The sequence below is a fragment of the Schistocerca cancellata genome, chromosome 8, assembly GCF_023864275.1.
Source record: "Schistocerca cancellata isolate TAMUIC-IGC-003103 chromosome 8, iqSchCanc2.1, whole genome shotgun sequence".
NCBI classification, from domain to species: Eukaryota; Metazoa; Arthropoda; class Insecta; order Orthoptera; family Acrididae; genus Schistocerca; species Schistocerca cancellata.
This window is the reverse complement of record NC_064633.1, coordinates 522,400,958-522,420,138: the sequence shown is the minus strand read 5'-3', so window position 1 is coordinate 522,420,138 and position 19,181 is coordinate 522,400,958. Positions and strand designations below refer to the sequence as shown.

The following is a 19,181-nucleotide window of genomic DNA, read 5'->3' as shown; positions in this document are numbered from 1 at the left end:
AATTGCCCCTCAACCTTTCTAAAATGGCGGATGGAAGGGAGAGTCCTCTCTTTCTCTACACGCCACAGTGAACCCTAAAATGCCCCATTTACGGAATGGGAGCTCCTTAATGCCCTTGCATGTTGCCCCGACACAGTTCCTGGGCCAGAGCGGATCCACAGTCAGATGATTAAACATCTCTCATCTGACTACAAGCGACATCTCCTCGTGATCTTCAACCGGATCTGGCGCGATGGCGTCTTTCCATCGCACTGGCGGGAGAGCACCATCATGCCAGTGCTCAAACCAGGCAAAAACCTGCCTGGTGTGGATAGCTATTGGCCCATCAGCCTCACCAAAGTTCTTTGTAAGCTGCTGGAACGTATGGTGTGTCGGCAGTTGGGTTGGGTCCTGGAGTCACGTGGCCTACTGGCTCCGTGTGGTTTCCGCCTTGGTCACTCTACCACTGATAATCTTGTGTCCCTCGAATCTGCCATCTGAGCAGCCTTTTCCAGACACCAGTGCCTTGTTGCCGTCTTTTTTGATTTACGAAAAGCGTATGACACAACCTGGTGACATCATATCCTTTCCACATCATACGAGTGGGGTCTCCGAGGCCTGCTCCTGATTTTTATCCAGAATTTCCGTCGCTTCGTACTTACTTTCCATGCCCAAGTTGGTGCCACCCACAGGCCCCCCCCCCCCCCCCCCCCCCCATGTCTGGGAAATGGGGTCCCGCAGGGCTCTGTATTGAGTGTATCTCTATTTTTAGTGGCCACTGATGGTCTAGCAGCAGCTGTAGGGCCGTCCATCTCACCTTCTCTGTATGCAGATGGCTTCTGCATTTCGTACTCCTTCACTAGTACTGGGTACTGGTGCTGCTGAGCGGCACCTCTACAGGGAGCTATCCACAAGGCATAGTCATGGGCTCTAGATCACGGCTTCCAGCTTGCGGCCACACAGTTTTGTGTTATGCACTTCTATACCATTCATCTGGATTCAGAACTTTACCTTACTGATGATCCCCTCACTGTAGCAGAGACATATTGATTTTTAGGACTGTTTTTTGAAGTCCAATTGACTTGGCTTCCTCACCTTCGTCAGCTTAAGCAGAAGTGCTGGCAGCACCTCTATGCCCTCCACTGCCTGAGCAACACCAAATGGGGTGCAGATTTCTCTACACTGCTGCAGCTCCATAGAGCCCTTGTTTGATCCCTCCTTGACAATGGGAGTCTGGTTTATGGTGCGGTGGTGCCCTCATGATTGCATTAACATGACCCAGTGCACCACTGTGGTGTTTGACTAGCAACGAGAGCTTTTAGGACAAGTCCAGTGACCAGCATTCTGGCAGAGGCTGGAGTCCCTCCATTGCAGGTCAGCCGTGCACAACTGCTCACCAGTTACATTGCACATGTTCATAGTTCTGCTGCGCATCTGAATTACCGTCACCTTTTCCCACCCACGGCGGTTCATCTCCCGCATTGGCTTCCCAGCTCAGGGCTTACAATTGCAGTTTGCATCTGATCCCTTCTATCTCAACTGGAGTCCTTGTCTTTACCACCTATACTCGAGGTCCATTCGTGTATACCTCCATGGCGTACATGTAGGCCGCAGCTTTTCCTGGACCTTTCACATGGCCCCAAGGACTCGGATCACCCCACGGCTCTCCGCTGTCACTTCCTCTCGATTCTTGGCATGTACCGAGGCCATGAAGTGGTATACACTGACGGCTCGATGGCTGATGGTCACGTTGGCTTCATGTATGTCCATGGAGGGCATATCGAACAGCATTCCTTGCCCAATGGCTGCAGTGTTTTCACTGCAGAGATGGTGGCTATATCTCGTGCTCCTGAGCACATCCGTTTATGCCCTTGGGAGTTGTTTCTTATGTATACTGACTCCTTGAGTAGTGTACAAGCTATCGATCAGTGCTACCCTTGTCATCCTTTGGTAGCAACCATCCAGGAGTCCACCTCTGCCCTGGAACGGTCCGCTCATTCAGTGGTGTTTGTGTGGACGCCAGGACGCGTCGGAATCCCAGGCAATGAACTTGCTGATGGGCTTGCCAAACAGGCTACACGGAAACCGTTTATGGAGATTGGCATTTCAATTACTGACCTGCGTTCATTTTTAAGCTAACAGGTTTTGCGCCTTTAGTAGACGGAATGGCATAGTCTCATTAAGCACAACAAACTGCATGCCATGAAGGAGACTATGAATGTGTGGCAGTCCTCCATGTGGGCCTCTCGCAGGGACTCTGTGGTTCTCTGTCGACTCCACATTGGCCACACTTGGGTGACCCACGGCTACCTCCTGAAGACCCGCCCATATTCTGGTGCACTGTCACACTTTGACTGCACTGTGATGAAATCTTTGGTTACCGGACTCGTTCACGCTAATTTTATCTGACAGTGCCTCATTAGCTGATTTAATTATATGTTTTATTCATGAGGGTGGCTTTTATCATTTGATCTAAGTTTTAGTGCATGTCCTTTGTCCCTCTGTGTCCTCCACCCTAGTGCTTTTAGGGTGGAGGTTTTAATGTGTTGCAGCATGGCTGGCTTCTCCTTTTTTATTCTCATGGTCAGCCAGCCGTGGTTATCTGTTTTGTTGTTTTAATCTCTTCTACCTGTTTCTTGGGTTTCTGTGTTTTTCTTCTCCCATTTTGTCCATGCCCTTCCATCGTTCTTGTGGTTTTTCCTTTCTCTCCGTTTTGTGTTGTCAGTCTCGCTTGTTTTATTCTCACCCTTGTGGCATTGTTTTATTTGGAACAAGGGACTGATGACCTAGCAGTTTGGTCCCTTCCCCCCTCTTTTAAACCAACCAACCAACATCTTTGAGAGACACGAGTGTTTTTTCCATTGTACAGAAGGTATTTTTAAGGGCTAGCCTCAGATACTGCATTGCATTGTTCACCAAACCTGATAACCCCAAGCTGTCAGTAACATAAATGAAGTAATTGTTTATGAGATTTGCAACACTACATGTACTTTTTACCAATGTCTCATTTATTTTTAGAGCTATCTATTCCTCTTCCTTTTTGGCCCCACCGGTGTCTGTCTTCACTATATCCCATACAGTTTTTATTTTGTTGCATGATGTAATTATGTTTTTCTCATAATAAAGCCAATTTGATTTCTGGATTATTTGCTTAAATATTTTGCTGTATTTTTGTAATACATTCCAATTATAACTTGAGAGCTGTTCCTGGATAGTAGATACAGTATCTTTTTTGACCCATATGATATCTTTATTCTGTGCGTAATCCACAGTTTATTTTTTTACTTCTGTGTGATTTGAGTTATTTTTAGGGGAAAACAGTTTTCAGAAGTTGAGGTAACTTTATTAATGAATGCATTGTATTTTCCATTTGAGTCAGAAGTATTGTAGACATCTATCCAGTTTATGTTTCTGAGCAATTTCCTGAATTTCTCAATTTTTGACTTATTACCCTCCTGTACTCAGATTTAATAGATTTTTTATCCTGGCAAGTTTCAACGTTTAACACAAGATGCTGCATGTCATAATCAGATAGCCCATATACTATTGGTTTTGTGACATGCCTTTTTCCCTAGATTTGTCTACAAAGATGTTATCAATAGCAGTCTCAGAGCATTTACATATCCTAGTAGCAAAATTCACAGTAGGAACTAAATTGAATGATAGTGTTACTGATTGCGATAATTGTTCGCTGACAGAGCTTCTCAGTAAATTCAAATTAAAATCTCGAGCAACCACTATTTTCTTCTGTTTCCCTTTTTTTAAAAAAAAAAAAAAAAAAACCGTGAGGTGGGACAGCAGAGCTTCCAGATTTTTTATGAAGAGGTTAAAATTTCCTGAAGGTGATCTGTATATACCTACTATAATAAAGTACTTATTATGAAATACTTCTTCTGTTGCACAAGCTTCTAAAGTGCTGCTCTGAGCAAAATTTATCAACATCAATATTCTTGAAATCAAAACAGTTTCTGACAAATATGGCAACTCCTCCTTTCTCCATATTTTCTCTACAGAAATAAGAAGCTAACTTGAATCCTGTTACATTTAACATATCTATACCATTGGTCACATGATGTTCAGAGAGGCAGATTATATCAACTGGTTTGCTCAACTCTAATTCTTCAACACAAATAAGCAACTCATGAAGCTTACCCCTTAGTCCTCAGATATTCTGATGCATTAACGATAACTGATTTTGTGCACTGGCTGAATTACAACTGGATGAACCTAATTTTCCTGCCAATTTCTCTAGTTTCAATCGGAGGCTGTCTGCGTGAATTGTGTACATTAAAATTTTCTTTCTGGCTGCCTGTTTTATCAATGTGAATGTCATTTTCAGCCTGTCTCTGAACATCTTTTGTTTCTGCCCTCACTACCCTAAAAAAAAAAAAAAAACTGCTGATCTGTCACTTCACTTGTAACCACTGGTACTTTACCACTTGTGACAGTCCGCAAGCACTTACATCTCCAGTAGTGCATGCAGAATTTCTTCAACTTGGAGGACAGGTATCATAGTAGATTGCTTTTTGGGTTTGTGGGAATCTCTTGTGCTGTTCAGTAGACAACAGGCAGCTAGGGCCCACAAGTGTCTCAGTTTCAGGAACAATCATTGAAAAACTTTGTTTTGAAATGTGAAATAAATAGCTCAAACTGGTGTATAAGTCACCAGTTGCCAGCTAATGCAATATGTTTGCCAGCCTTATCACTGCTGTTTCCCAAGAAGAAAATCTAAAATCTAGCTTTGACCGAACTTCGCAAACAGAATGTTGACATCACTTTGTGTGTTGTATTCCTGTAATTCAGATACTGGTATACCCATAGTAATCAGAGTGTTTTCTTTTTTTTTTTCACCTTTCATCACAGTAAACACAGTCCAAATTGCCAAACAAAGAAATGAATGCGTAGCAGACTGCGTGAACGATGAGGCAATGTGTGGACCCTGGAACACGCAGACATATGTACATTCTTTCTACTAAGTTTTGTGCATGTGCTTTTGTTCCCTTGAATCTGCTATTGTGTAATATGAAGGAGGTATTGTGTGGATGTACATCAAGGTGAAAATCAAACAATGGAAAATCCAGGGTGGAATGTAACTAAGTTAGCTCACACGCACATTACCACAATCTCTGCCTGCCAAGGTCTTTTTGGCTGAAAGCTAGCTTGTGTGACAGTCTTTTTGTTGTGCGTATCTGCGACTTAATATCTCCACTGTGTGCTGAGTAGCAATCTGTGGGTTTCATAATATTGCTGAAAATGTAAGGAAATCATATGTAGGACTGGTAAATGGTTGCTTATTCACTATTCATAAAGTAACATAAAGGTGCAAAATTATTGAAGCTTTTGTAATCTCTTGTTGACATCCTGCCTGTCAGCTTCTGTCTTGGGTTCTTTGGCCGATGTTCATTTGGCACTTCTGACATCGCACCAAGTGTCTGGCATTGTCAAAGCTTTACCCAACATTAACTTTGTCCCCTATGAAGCAATCCCCCCTTAGGTATAATACAATTGTGTCAACACTTTTTCCATTCTTGGAAGCACTTCTGGATCTCACATTTTGTTGTGGTGTTCATCTCCTTTAGCAATTTCGGTTTTACTTGCTCGAAGGTGGCAAAAAATTGTCCTTTTATAGTACCCTTCAGCTTCGGGAATAGAAAGACGTTGCAGGAGGCCATGTCCAGCAAATATGGCAGCTGAGCCAACAAAGGTTTTGTTTTCTTCCAAAAAAATTACAAACATTGAGGTGTGAGCAGGAGTATTATCATGTTGCAATCTCCAAGAGTATTGCCACAATTCTGGTCATTTTCTTCAGATTGCTTCACACAGACAACACATAACTTCCAGGTAGTATTTCTTATTGACCATACAACCGAAAGGCAGGAACTCATGATGCACCATCCCAATGAAATTGAAGAAAACAATAAAAAGAACCTCCACATATGGTTGACCTTGTCGAATTTTTTTCAGTCTTGGCTCATCAGGCAGTTTCTATTGCACCGATTGGACCTTGATTTTGGCATCATTCTTGCATACCCATGTATTGTACCTGTTATAACCTTAAGTAGAAGTTTTGGATCGTTGTCTGCTTCATTCAGCAATTCCTGAGCAATGTCTACGCAATATTGTTTTTGGTCGATATTAACAATTTCGGAACAAACTTTGCTACTATACATTTCGTGCCCAAAACATGAAAAAATTGCTTGACATGAACCAAAGGATTCGCAGAAATCATCGGAAACCTCTATCATGGTGATTTTCCAGAACCATCTTCTGTCCTTCTTCCGTATTGTTGTTAGTAATTGGTGTGCTAATGTGTCCAGGGTGGTTGTTGTCTCCAAAGCCATCTGGACCCTCATTGAAACATTTATACCACTCATAAACTATTGTCTTACTCATAGTAGATTTTTTCATTGTTGTGACAAGGGGGTTTTGTGGATTGAAATATCTAAAAACTAAGAAAAGTCAATCACTCGCCAACAATTGAGTCTACCTACATCTAAACTCTGCAAGCCACCATGGAGTGCATGGCAGAGAGTACATCCCATTGTACAAGTTATTAGGGTTTTTTCCCATTCCATTCACATCTGGAGCATGGAAAGAATGATTGTGTGAATGGCCATCTGTGTGCTGTAATTATTCTACCTTGTACTCACAATCTCTATGAGTGATATGTAGAGGGTCGTAACTTTGTTAGTAGACTTCCTCAGGATAGTGTACATCTATCTTTAGAGGTCTGCGCGGATAAGAAAAGTGCAATCCGCATCCGCATGGTCCTAATCCACAACTGCATCCACAGCAATTAATCCGTATCCGCAAGTTCCTTATCCGCATCCACATATATTTAAGTTTTGAATGAGTAATTAATAGTAATAGACAGTAGTACTTAGAATTATGGTATGTAATGACATAGTTATTGTTAGGGTGCCATTTCTGTGGCAACTTAACTACTTTTGACTTCTTAAATCACAGGAAATGCTCTATACCTACTCTAAAGCTGACTATTCCAAACAGGAAAGCATTGGCGCTCCGGAGCGCACACACTAGCGGCTTGGATCTCGTGAGATTGGAAACGCTATTTTAAAAAAATAAAATTCAATGTAATAGTATTAAATGATGAAAATACATGTATAGAAACAATTATATTTCGCTGCTCATGTGCGAAGGCAGCTGAAAATGACGATGATTTTAAACTGTTACTAGCACATTGCATCATTTACCGACAGTTTTTTTGTACTCACTGCTTAGATGTGTCAAATTTTGAAGCCATTCATGTCAGCTGATGATTATATTATAGCTTATGCGTTCAGTCATCGTCATTTACAGGTGAAAATATTTACAGTATTAGGCCTACACTGCAAAATGCTGGTTCACCTGTGTAAAAGTTACACTGCCAGCAATAATTGACGTTGTCTGGAAGAAATAACTCGTCTTCCGAAGAGTGACAACAAAATCAGTGCTTATAGAAATTATGAGTCCATTTAGCTTTAGCTAAAAATACGATTGAAATCTCGAACCTCACCTTTTGGCTGATTTATCGAATTATGACCTAACTATAAATGAAATGTCTGCTTCATTCTCAACTAAACAAAGTTTTTCACACTTTAAAACATCCTCAACATTGGTCTAAATTACTAAGACAAAATTTGCAGTAGATTTCGCAGTTAATACTTTCAATGGTAAATTTTTGTTTTCAGAGTTTAATGGAACTGCAAACGATTTCAAGATGTCTATATAAAAACCACTGTCCCATAACTTCAAATGTTAGGCACTGTTCCCTGTTAAGCAATACCAAGTTACAGTTAAAATGTTCAAATTTGTTACGAATTTCAGCCCTTATCTTTACTAATTGGCTGGTAAATTAAAAGACACATTATTATTTTGGATGATTTGAATATTTTGTAAGTTTTCAATGTGATCTGAATAATCTTTCACGGGCTATCGCAGTCACAACTTGTTGGTGGTCGTGAGCCGTAGGTTGAAGTCCCACTTGTAATTAATTACAAGGCCCGCCATGCCACCGCTCTGGCCAGGCTGTTTCACTGTTCACAAAGAGCGACAACGCTCGGCGGCTGCAAATGTTACTGTAGTGCATGCTAAAATTTAGGTAGGCACTTATGAGATCATCATTACCTAGTTTAATAATATTGATGTGATGTGTTAGCTGTTGAATGTTCTTGTTGCGAAGAGTAAAAACTTAAAATTGAGCTCTTTAATATGAAAATTACAACAAAACAAATTGCTTGTTAAATATTTCCTTCTTTTACCTAATGCTACTTAAATGTTCTTGTTGGGAATAGTAAAAATACTAACAATATGTTGAGGAAATTCTTTACTATAAATATTACAATAAAAACTCACAGGCTTCAGATTAAATATTTTCATCTCTGCTTGCTTCTGATTCAAATTCTGTAAAAGAAAGAATCAGATGAAAAAAAATTGTAACTAATTCAGATAAGCCCAAAAAATACAGTGAAGTAAGAGAAGCTGTACAAGTACCTTTTTACTTTGGAAGATTACTATGCAGGAACATGATGTCATCAATTGTCTGTGGCTTCAAAGACGTGCGTCGGTCCTGCATTATTTGTCCAGCAGTAGAGAAGCTTCTCTCAGATGGCGTGCTGGACCTGGAATGCAGTGCGCGAAGTATGCGAGTTTGGAAAGATGTGGATAGATGTTTTCACATCCATGCCACCAAGCTATCAGGTCGATGCTTTCCGAAAATTGGACTTTATCATTCGTATATCTGAGAATTTCATCTGACGCAAAGTCAAGATCTTTCTTAGATTCATCTTCTGAGGAATCTTCAAATTCATTAAAAAGTACGTCAGACTTCTGTTTTTTTTGCAGGAATTCCAGATGTTTTTTCCTCCTTATCTTTTAACTGTGGACAATTTCTCGCAACGTAATTTTTCGCTTCCTTTACAACTTCATCTTTTTTGGCACTGTTAAGAAATTTTAGGTTTTTATATTTTGGATTCAAAAACGTTGCAAGTTTATGGGTTACTGTTATGTCCCATTTGCTGATTAAAATAGATTTGGCTGTACTCTTTAAATCTATCAGAAATGGGCTGTCGCCATCATTTTTTTCAAGGAAGGAGAGAAGTTTTAACTTCCACAACACACACAAATAAAGCATAGGGGTTTTGGAGGCTTCGAGATCACAAGAAGCTATTTTAAATGGTGTCAGAAAGGTTATTATATCTTCCAACATCCTCTTGTCTATAGAATCAATCAAATTATCTTGATGTTTCTCTGACAAAATTGACAGAACTTCAAACCATTGTGAATTAATAGTCTCAAACATATCCAATTTACTGTTCCATCGTGTGTCTATATCTCCTTTCAGTGACTTCTGAAGGCGATTCTGAAGACTAGATCTTTTAAAGAAAGTTGTGATAGCTTGACAGGAATTTATTAGTCGCTGCACGTCACTCTTCTCGAGTCGTGTGCTCCAGCTATTAAGAATGTGTGCTGAGCACGAGAGCCTCTTGTATTGGCGAAGTGCTGCCACAATATTTGGACCTCTATCTGTAACGAACACGATGTAATTCACAGCACTGAATAAATCAAACGACCGTAGTATCTTAATTAATTCAATTTTAATGTTTTCTCCTGTTTTTTTTTAATCTCACTCTCAAAATCTCTGGTGCACAACATTTGATCCTCAAGTTTCACTTCTTCATAATTAACATAATGTGCAGTCACTCCCATATAGTTTATTTTATGGTATGAATCAGTCCATAAATCAACAGTTAGTGCTCCACCTATATCTCTGAATATATTCTTCACTTCTGTGGAGACAGTTTCACGCAGACGATCCGCTGTTTCCTTCAAATTTCTGGATATGGTGGTTGGCTGAGGTATCAGCTCCTTAGCACTCACTGCACCGTACTTGGCCCCCACATCAATAAGAAACTGCCGTCTCGAGAAACCCAGATCCACACGCAACTTCGAATGGTAAAATGTCTTTGCTGACAAGATTGATAAGTTTTTCTGTCGCGGCTGTATTCAAATTTGGTGGAACTTCAGGAACTTTTCACGTCTCTCTTGGTATTTAAGTAATTATGCTACTTTGTCCAGCCTCACACGAATGTTTTAGCAAATTTGAAGTTCCACTTTTGTGTCCAGTGTAGGAATATACTTTTTTACATGCAAAACAAGCCACTATATCTTTTATCTTTTCGTTGCCATCAAATACGTATCCAAATTTTTTCCAAATTGGCGATTTCAATTTGTTTTCCTTCACTAGTGTAAAATCACCTTTTTTCACCTTACACGAAATTGTATCCATCGATATGGTGTTCATTTGAAGAAAGAACTCTCACTGATATTTGCTATGATGCACGTTGTCACTCGGCCACTACAAAGCTCTAACTGAAGGCAGCAGAAAATTGCAACGGGCACCTGTCTGGTAGACAGTAGGCAGGTTTTCCACCCATAGAGCACTTCACAGGCCACACAAAAGACACGGTCGCGGAAATGGATTAGGCGCAGGTCTCTTGGGTACAGCTACATCGGTTGTAGCCAGGGGCTGAGGACAACAGACATCCACTCTACCCGGGCCCTGCAAGATTCCAAGAACATCAACAGACTTGAAGTTTTCAACTAACATGGCAACATACGTACTGGGCAGATACGTTGCTCATTATCCACAAGTGACCCGCGGATATCCGCGTCGGTCGCGATTTTATCCGCCATGTTACAAATACCGCGGATATCCGCATCCACGCAGACCTCTGTCTATCTTCAAGAGTCTGCCAGTTCATTTCTTTCAGCACCTTCATTACACCCTTTTGCGTCAAACAAAGTTGTGGCCATTCGCTGCCCTTCACTGCCACTGTATATGTCCAATATCCCCTGTTAGTCTATTTGGACTGTGTGCCACATACTTGAGCAGTATTGTAGAATGGGTCGTACAAGGGATTTGTTGACATATATCAAACAAAACTGTGACCATTCATGCTGCCCTTCTCTGTATACGTTCAATACCCCTAGTTAGTCCTAATTGGTATGGGTCCCACACACTTGAGCAATGTTTTAGAATGGGTAGCACTAGTGAATTGTAAGCAATCTCCTTTGTAGGTTGATTGCATTTCCCCAGTATTCTACCAGTAAACTGAAGTCTACCACCTGCTTTATCCACAACTGAACGTATGTGATCATTCCATTTCATATCACTACAAGCATTTACACCCAGGTGTTTGTATGAGTTGCTTGATTCCAACTGTGACTCATTGATATTATAGACCTAAGATTCTACATTTTTTTGTTTTATTAAGTGTTTGCTAGATACATGTAACAGGTGTGAAAATTGCACACTTTTCTAAGTTAGTTGTGTTTTTATGTTTGAACACACACAGTTGTGAGACACTTTTGGTTTTCGATTTCATACTGTTTGAGTACTTCAAATTTTCTGTGTTTGTTGTGGAAAGGTGCATGGTCAACATTTTGAACTGAATACGGTGTTTAAACATATTCACCCATATTTGACCTCTTAACTGCATATATCTTGCCAAAAATTTCTGGACAGCAACTTCTATTCATTGCAGGGACACACATTGACAAATTGTGTGTAGTACAAACTTTATTATTATAGCATTTAATTTTTGTGACAAGTCATCTGTTAAATTCTCATACACCAGAGACAGGATTGGTTTGCATTGTTCTCACATGGTGAATAGTTATCAAATTTTCGAGTGAATTGATCTGACGTGAACAACACATCAGTTCACCCAAAGATGTTTGTTGAGTTTCAGTTTGGGGCTGTGAGCAAGCCATTTAACTTGACAGGCTGGATACAATCACTAACATGCTGATATATATTAGGACTGATTCCAAATCTTGTCAGAGTATGGGAAGCATTCTGCTGTATAAAATGTTTTTATAAACTCAATATTAAGTATGCAGTCAAGTAAAACTAATGATTTCAGAACAAAGTAAGAAAAACATCTCTTACTGCAGGACATACAGTTCCAGCGTATTTCATGGCTATATGTAATATGAAATTTTCAAATAAAAAAGGGAAGAATTTTGCTGGAAAACCAATGTAATTCAGAAATAGGTGGACTTCTCAAAACTGGAAAGAATTGATGAGTGAATGGCTCTATGCTCAGCTGACTATGAAAAGAATAACATATTGTTATCACAACATTTGAAAAGGAATAATAAATATTTATAATCACTGAGTTTGCTTTGCTAATAAAAGCAGTCCAAATCTGTTGAAAAAAGTATCACAATTTTCAGTGCATTTGAGTGCACCTCCTTGTGTCATTACTTATCTTGTGTTTTAAATATGTAATAGCTGGTAAGACAAACTAGAGTAGACAAAACGGCATCTGCTGACAACTTTTAACTATTGGTCACTGAGTGCCCACCGTCACATTCCTGGAGCTCACTGATGCCTGTTACGTATTGGATGCCAGTAACTGTGTCGGAGAAATCATTGTATTTAACATCCCCTGTTTAGGGAGAATTTCTAGTCAACAATTTTTTAAAATTCTCTACATAATTTTTTCAAGATTCTGTCGTACTTCATTGCCTTTAAAAGCCACATTACAGTGTTTCACAATAGCATGCTCTTGGTATAAACTTTTATTCCTTGTCAGACCAATGTTAAAATGAATACCTTAGGGTATTTTCCAGACAACATAGTAATAAATGATAGTTTTTACATATAGAATAAATGTAGCCCATGTGTGACTGTAGCATCTGTCAGGCTACAGAAGTAATCCACAGATATATTTATTTATTTAATTTTTTTTACTTTATGTATATATTTATTTACTTTTTTGTTATTCTTCATGTGTGTTCCTACATTTCTTTGAGACTTCACCCTATACAAATAACTGCGTAAGTTTGATTTACATGACATATCTCATTCTCTGCATTAAGTAACTGCTCCAAACTGTGTTCAGTGCTTTGTAAAAATAATTCAGTTGCAGTTGCTATTGTTGATTTTTTCAGAACCTGATAAAGATGAAAGTCTTCCAATGGGTGAGTTGGGAAAAGAAGCATCAGAAGAAGATATTGAGAAATCTAATGAGAAGAAAAGAGAAGCCATTAGTGCCTATGCTGAAGGAGAATACCAAAAAGCTGTGGACCTTTACACTGAAGCTATTATTCTAAATTCTGGTAAAAATTGTTGACATATTTATTGTTATGTAGTTTTGAAAAGCCAGCAGGCACCTATTAACTTGCTGAGGACCCTGTTATGCTTATATATTCCTTTAAGTAACACAATTCTAACCATAACTATTTTTGTACATATGGCAGAGAATATGGAGTTCAGTGCCATAAGCAGGTGTACGAGTTTTGTAACTGTATTATTTGATGAAAGAACTGGAACTTTGAGAGAGGCTATCTTTCTTGAAGCTCTCCCTCACAATCCCTCCCTTCACAAACATAATCCAGGTTTCTCCCCTTTTGCAATGTCTCTGACTCTCTCCACCTTGTAATACCTGCCCCAGTTCTGTTCTAAGCTTCTTGTCCATGTTCCTCTCAAATCGTAGGTATCTGTTCTGTTGGTTTGCTTAAATCATCAGTTCCAGGCTGAAATTCAACCACACTGCTGAAGTCAAAGAAAACATTTTGATCATTCAGTACCTAGACGAGAAGTAAGGCTATTCAGTACACACACACACACACACACACACACACACACACACACACACACACACACACACACACACACAAAATGGAAAATCTGTGATGGAATAGCAGCATCATCATGAAAAGAATAGATTGCTACTCACCATATAGAGGAGATCTCAAGAAGTCTCAGACAGGCACAGCAAAAAGACTGCTTCAGTGAAACCCCTATTTTTTATTTTCATGTGGTCCAGACTTAAAAAATGCAAAATTGAGGAAAATGCAGAATCAAGGAAAGTGTTAACCCCCACCCCCGCCCCCAAATCGACCAAAAACACATGTAATTTGCATATATGATTAAAAATCGCAATCCTCTCCAATGCTTTGTATGAAATGTAAGTGAAGGAAATTAAGTGTACAATACAATGCTTATAGAATAATTTGTGGCAATGCATTTCATCAGTTCTTTAAAAAAATCACAGATGTGTAACAGCAAGTAAAAATTCATCAAAAAAATGAAATTGTTATCTGGGTAGGACCACAGCTTTTATGTTCAAAACATGCATTTTTGAGAAATCATCCTTCATGCTCACCCAGAAAAAAGCAAGAATTGATGAACATGTTGAATTAAGCCAAAAACATCACAGCTACTAAGTGATTAAACTGTAAGCATAAATGTTGACATCTGCTTAATGACAAACTTGGTCAGCATTGCTGTTATTATTTAATGCTTTTCTTACAAACTCCACTTCATAAGCTCACCACTGTTAAAGTGTTATTTTAGGCTTTATGAGAGAAACAGAGATGTGAAAAAATGGGTTTACTTCCCCAGTTGACATTACGACCTTATCAGAAGTTGGCTCAGTAAATGTCTGTAAACTGTGTAAAATGTAAATTAGAAAGAAAGCTCAGCTGCTATGGTTTCGCGTCATGCCTTCTACCATTGCTGCCAAACTTCCCGATGTACAGTGTGTGGTGCAGAGTATATACATGAGTAGTGTACATAATTGTTGCAACTGTATTGTGTCAGATTTGATCACGAAAGTCTTTAAAATGTGTTATCACAATACCCTTGTTCTATTCCCATGTGACGTCTCTGTCATAGCACATTGTCTGCACGAAAAGTATATTTTCAGCTCTTCAAAAAATGCTTTCACCCCTACCTGCACTCCCATTGTTGAATTGCCATTTCCATTCTCCACACAACCGGTAGGTGAGCTCTTTTTATGTGTGTTAGTGTGGTGTGGTGGCTACGCTGGCTATTGGGCAACTTACAAGTCGCCAGCCAATAAGAATTCACTAGCTGGAGATGGGCGACATTTCCTTGATTATGACTGAGCATATTCTTTGAGACTCGGTGTCTGAATTTAAAATGTTGACAATTGATATTGTTGCTGAATACAATACATTGGAAATAAAAGCAAAAGGTTGAGACTGATCTATAAGTGGAAAATGTGGTGGGTGGGCCCCCTCATCTCATATTGGCTTGGTCCAGAACACTTCATGTTGACTGTCTTCTTTTCTCATTACTGCTGCAACGTAGCAATAGTTGTATCGTAATTGCATGTTGAAGCTAAATGTTGCAAGTTGTGTCTCTCCTCTCCACACTGGCCTAAAATATTCCCTTAACTCTGCCACCGCCCGTGGCGTGAACCATATGTCTTTTGTGCCACTTATAACTCGTTGTGTCACATGAAATATCAATAGGAAGAGACCGGGAATAAGTCAAGTGAAACATCAAATAAGAACTTAAAATCAAGGTAAACCGTTCTAGGAAGAAATGTAAAATCAGGGAATTTTCAGCGCCCCCCCCCCCCCCCCAAAGGGATTACAATTATATGGTATAGAATTACAAAAAATGTAAAATCGAAGAACGTAAAATCGAAGTTCCACTGTATACGTGTAAGCTTTCAACCAAAAGGCCTTCTTCTAAAGTAGGACATGTACACACTTTCACACAAGCACAACTCACACATAGTGTTTGTGTGAATATATGTAGAAAAAGGCCTTTTGGCCAAAAGCTTTAATGTATTTGCTTGCCTGCGACTCAACATCTCTACTATATGGTGAGTAGCAATCTAGCCTTTTCCTAATTTTGTTATTCAGTACCATAGCAATTCTATACAGGGAATTCAAGAATTCTTCAATTTTGGTTTATCCCTCCTCTTCCTCCTCCTCCTCCTGAGAAACACATTGAAACATTCCTGTGTTATTGTGACTGAGTCCTGACTCTTCTGTATTAACTCTTGGAGACTAAAGTGTACGTCATGGCTTCATTTTTTCAATACGGAGCTGCAGATTTTTTTCATCTGAACAAGGATTAGACTGTCCATTCGCTCTGTCTGAATATCCTTCTCTTATCCGATATCTATATAAAATCAAGTACACCCTATCTTAAAAATCTTCAACAGTATGCACAGCATCTGACCTGTATCTTTATGCATCCCAGAGATGAAGTTTCTCTGTAGCATATAAACTTTATCTGGTTATTCCAAACTTATTTTGCGTGATTCCTTCTTTTATATCTTTTTACCTATATTTCTTCCAGTGCAATAATTTACACGTATTGTATTAAAATCATCTAACAATGATCCTTCTCTCATGTTATTACTCCTTCATTCGTTTTATCATCCGTTATTAAAAACATTCTAGCACACTTCTCCCAGGAGTCTTCGCTGTCCAGTAAATACTTCTTGTCAGTAACTATTTGCCAGAGATTTTTCATTACTACTAGATTGTAAGGCTTATCTGTATTCTTAATTATTGGAGTGGTCGCATTTTTCTCATGTCAAAGGTAATTACAAAAATGCAGTTCTCAATGTCTGAAATGTACTTTTTCTTCATGTCTTTAGTCAAATGGTGACTATATATGTTAAAAGGCAGCCACTTAATTTATGTTCTAAGTTTGCTCTTAATCTCTGTTTAATCTTTACAGTTTTTATAAAATAAGACAAATCTACTTAATGTCGTAATGTATATAATAGAGGGAAACATTCCACGTGGGAAAAATATATCTAAAAAGAAAGATGATGAGACTTACCAACAAAAGTGCTGGCAGGTCGATAGACACACAAACAAACACAAACATACACACAAAATTCAAGCTTTTGCAACCAACAGTTGCCTCATCAGGAAAGAGGGAAGGAGAGGGAAAGACGAAAGGATTTGGGTTTTAAGGGAGAGGGGTAAGGAGTCATTCCAATCCCGGGAGCGGAAAGACTTACCTTAGGGGGAAAAAAGGACAGGTATACACTCTCGCGCGCGCACACACACACGTATCCATCCGCATATACACAGACACAAGGAGACATTTGTAAAGGCAAATCCTTTCGTCTTTCCCTCTCCTTCCCTCTTTCCTGATGAGGCAACCGTTGGTTGCGAAAGCTTGAATTTTGTGTGTATGTGTGTATGAGCCTTCTCTCGTGTTATTACTCCTTCATTCGTTTTATTATCCGTTATTAAAAACATTCTAGCACACTTCTCCCAGAAGTCTTCACTGTCCAGTAAATACTCCTTGTCAGTAACTATTTGCCAGAGATTTTTCATTACTACTAGATTGTAAGGCTTATCTGTATTCTTAATTATTGGAGGGGTCACATTTTTATGTATGTGTATGTTAATGTCTTAATGTAATAGATTTTGTTATTAATAGCATTTTTATTTCATTTATTTAAGTCATTTATTTATTAGTGCTCTCTCATCAGAGATTATTTTCGCACATGAGCTGTGAAGCAATTGTTAATTAGTGTCCTCTTACCAGATAACAATAGTCTTAGCATTATTTTATGCTACGGCGGCAATACAACGGACTCGCCAATCTATTGCTTTTTTGCTTGCATGCTCCACTTGGAGTGTGGATTCCTTTCCCATCCTCTTCACCGGTGTACATGATGTGCCTAACATATATTTTAACATCATACATATTTTCGAAATTTTTAACAGCATCTGTATTTGGTTGCTGTGTGTTTCTTACTATTTTAATGTCCACAATATCCGTAAAAAAATTTATTGGTCTCTTTCTCTATGGTCCTTCATCAGTAGTAGCTCATTGTACTAATAATGCATTTGTAATATTCATCATACTCCAGAGATTACATAGCACCCAGGCATTACAGTTGCAGCTCTGGTGGTAGTTTTTAATTGACTTAATCTGACTGACTGCTGAAGGTGTTGCTTGCTTTGTTCATCTTGTAGTTCAAACCTGTCCTTTAGCTTTCAATCACCATTAAACAAATGGGTAATAAAGTTAAAGAGCCTCTGGTAAGTAATAAAAATAAAATAGTAAATGTTCAACACACGACTTTAAAATAAACCCTAGGCTTTTATCCAGTTAGAGGACTGGTTAACTTGAGGTACATTGGATTCATAATGCTTTTTAGGTGCCCTCCACACATCATACTATAGCCTCATCTAGGGCCAGGAGAATAGAATCACCGCTAAACCATGCACCTCTTACAAATTTATACATCTCACCTGCATAGAATCAAATGTGTCTCATTACATAGCATCTGTTGCTAATAAATTTCATTCTGCCAACTGACAGTAGTACACATAACTTTGGAAATACATTTCCATAACTTAATGCTTCTTTTAAATACTCATTGATATTTACCTTTCTTATTACTGCAAAATTATTTTTAAAAGCTGTATACTTCAAATGTTTTACAAAACAACCTTATCCCCTTCAAAATACTCTCCATTACAACTAATACATTGTTCCACTGTTTGAAACAGTTTTTTGGTAGCCATCCTTAGAAATGGCTGACAGCTCCTGCCTCATTTTCCTCTTGACTTCTTCAATGTTGTCTAATCGGTGTCCTTTCATGTGCCTATTCATGTGCAGAAATAAGAAAAAGTCGCACAGAGCCAGTTCAGGCGAGTAAGGTGTGTGGGGCAGTGGAACCATGCCATTATGCTGTTTTTAGCCAGAAACTGTGTAACACAGCTGTGTGTGCAGGCACATAGTCATGGTGGAAGAACCAGTCTCGTCTGCCACAATTGGGTATTTTTTGTCTAACACTGAACTCCCAAGATAACCCACTATCTCTGACAGTTGATCAGTTGTTTATTGACAGCCTGTGAGCACAAGCTATTGAATTTTTTCAATATTTTCATCGATTCGGGCAGTTGATGGACGTCCGGAATGAGGTTTGTCATCAATTGATATGTTACCATTTTTTAAATTGAGCAAACCACTCATACACTTGAGTTTTTCACAAAGCATCATCTTGGTAAGCAGTTTTCAAAATTAAAAGTGTTTCATCAGCATTTTTACTGAGTGGAAAACAAAATTTTACAGCTGCACATTGTTCACTTGAACTTACCATAATAAAAACAGAAAACGAGAACAAAACAGCCAGCAAAAACAATCACTGCAGATGAACAGAACAAGCCAGGTCGACAATATAGGTGGCACTTAACTGGCAAAGAGTCGTGCTATACATGCCTACAGGCAGAAATGTGTACCACACAAGCTCCGCCAAAGGAAATCCCGTTTTTTTTTAAAAAAAAAACCCTCGAATGAATATCTCTCCGTATTGACAAGCATACTCCTATCCCATAAGTGAACTCCAATTTCAAATCCTGCATCAGGATATTCATTAAAATTAATCATTCTT

The 19,181-nt window shown here is 38.9% G+C and overlaps 1 protein-coding gene across 1 annotated transcript in view; it reads left to right on the top strand.

Annotated features, from left to right (window-relative positions):
• Positions 1-19,181, top strand: part of LOC126095212 (putative protein FAM10A4) — a 198,260-nt gene that overhangs the window by 14,266 nt on the left and 164,813 nt on the right. The window contains exon 3 of the mRNA XM_049909949.1: positions 12,940-13,107. Within this exon, the coding sequence (XP_049765906.1) occupies positions 12,940-13,107 (168 nt within the window). The remainder of the gene's footprint in view (positions 1-12,939; positions 13,108-19,181) is intronic.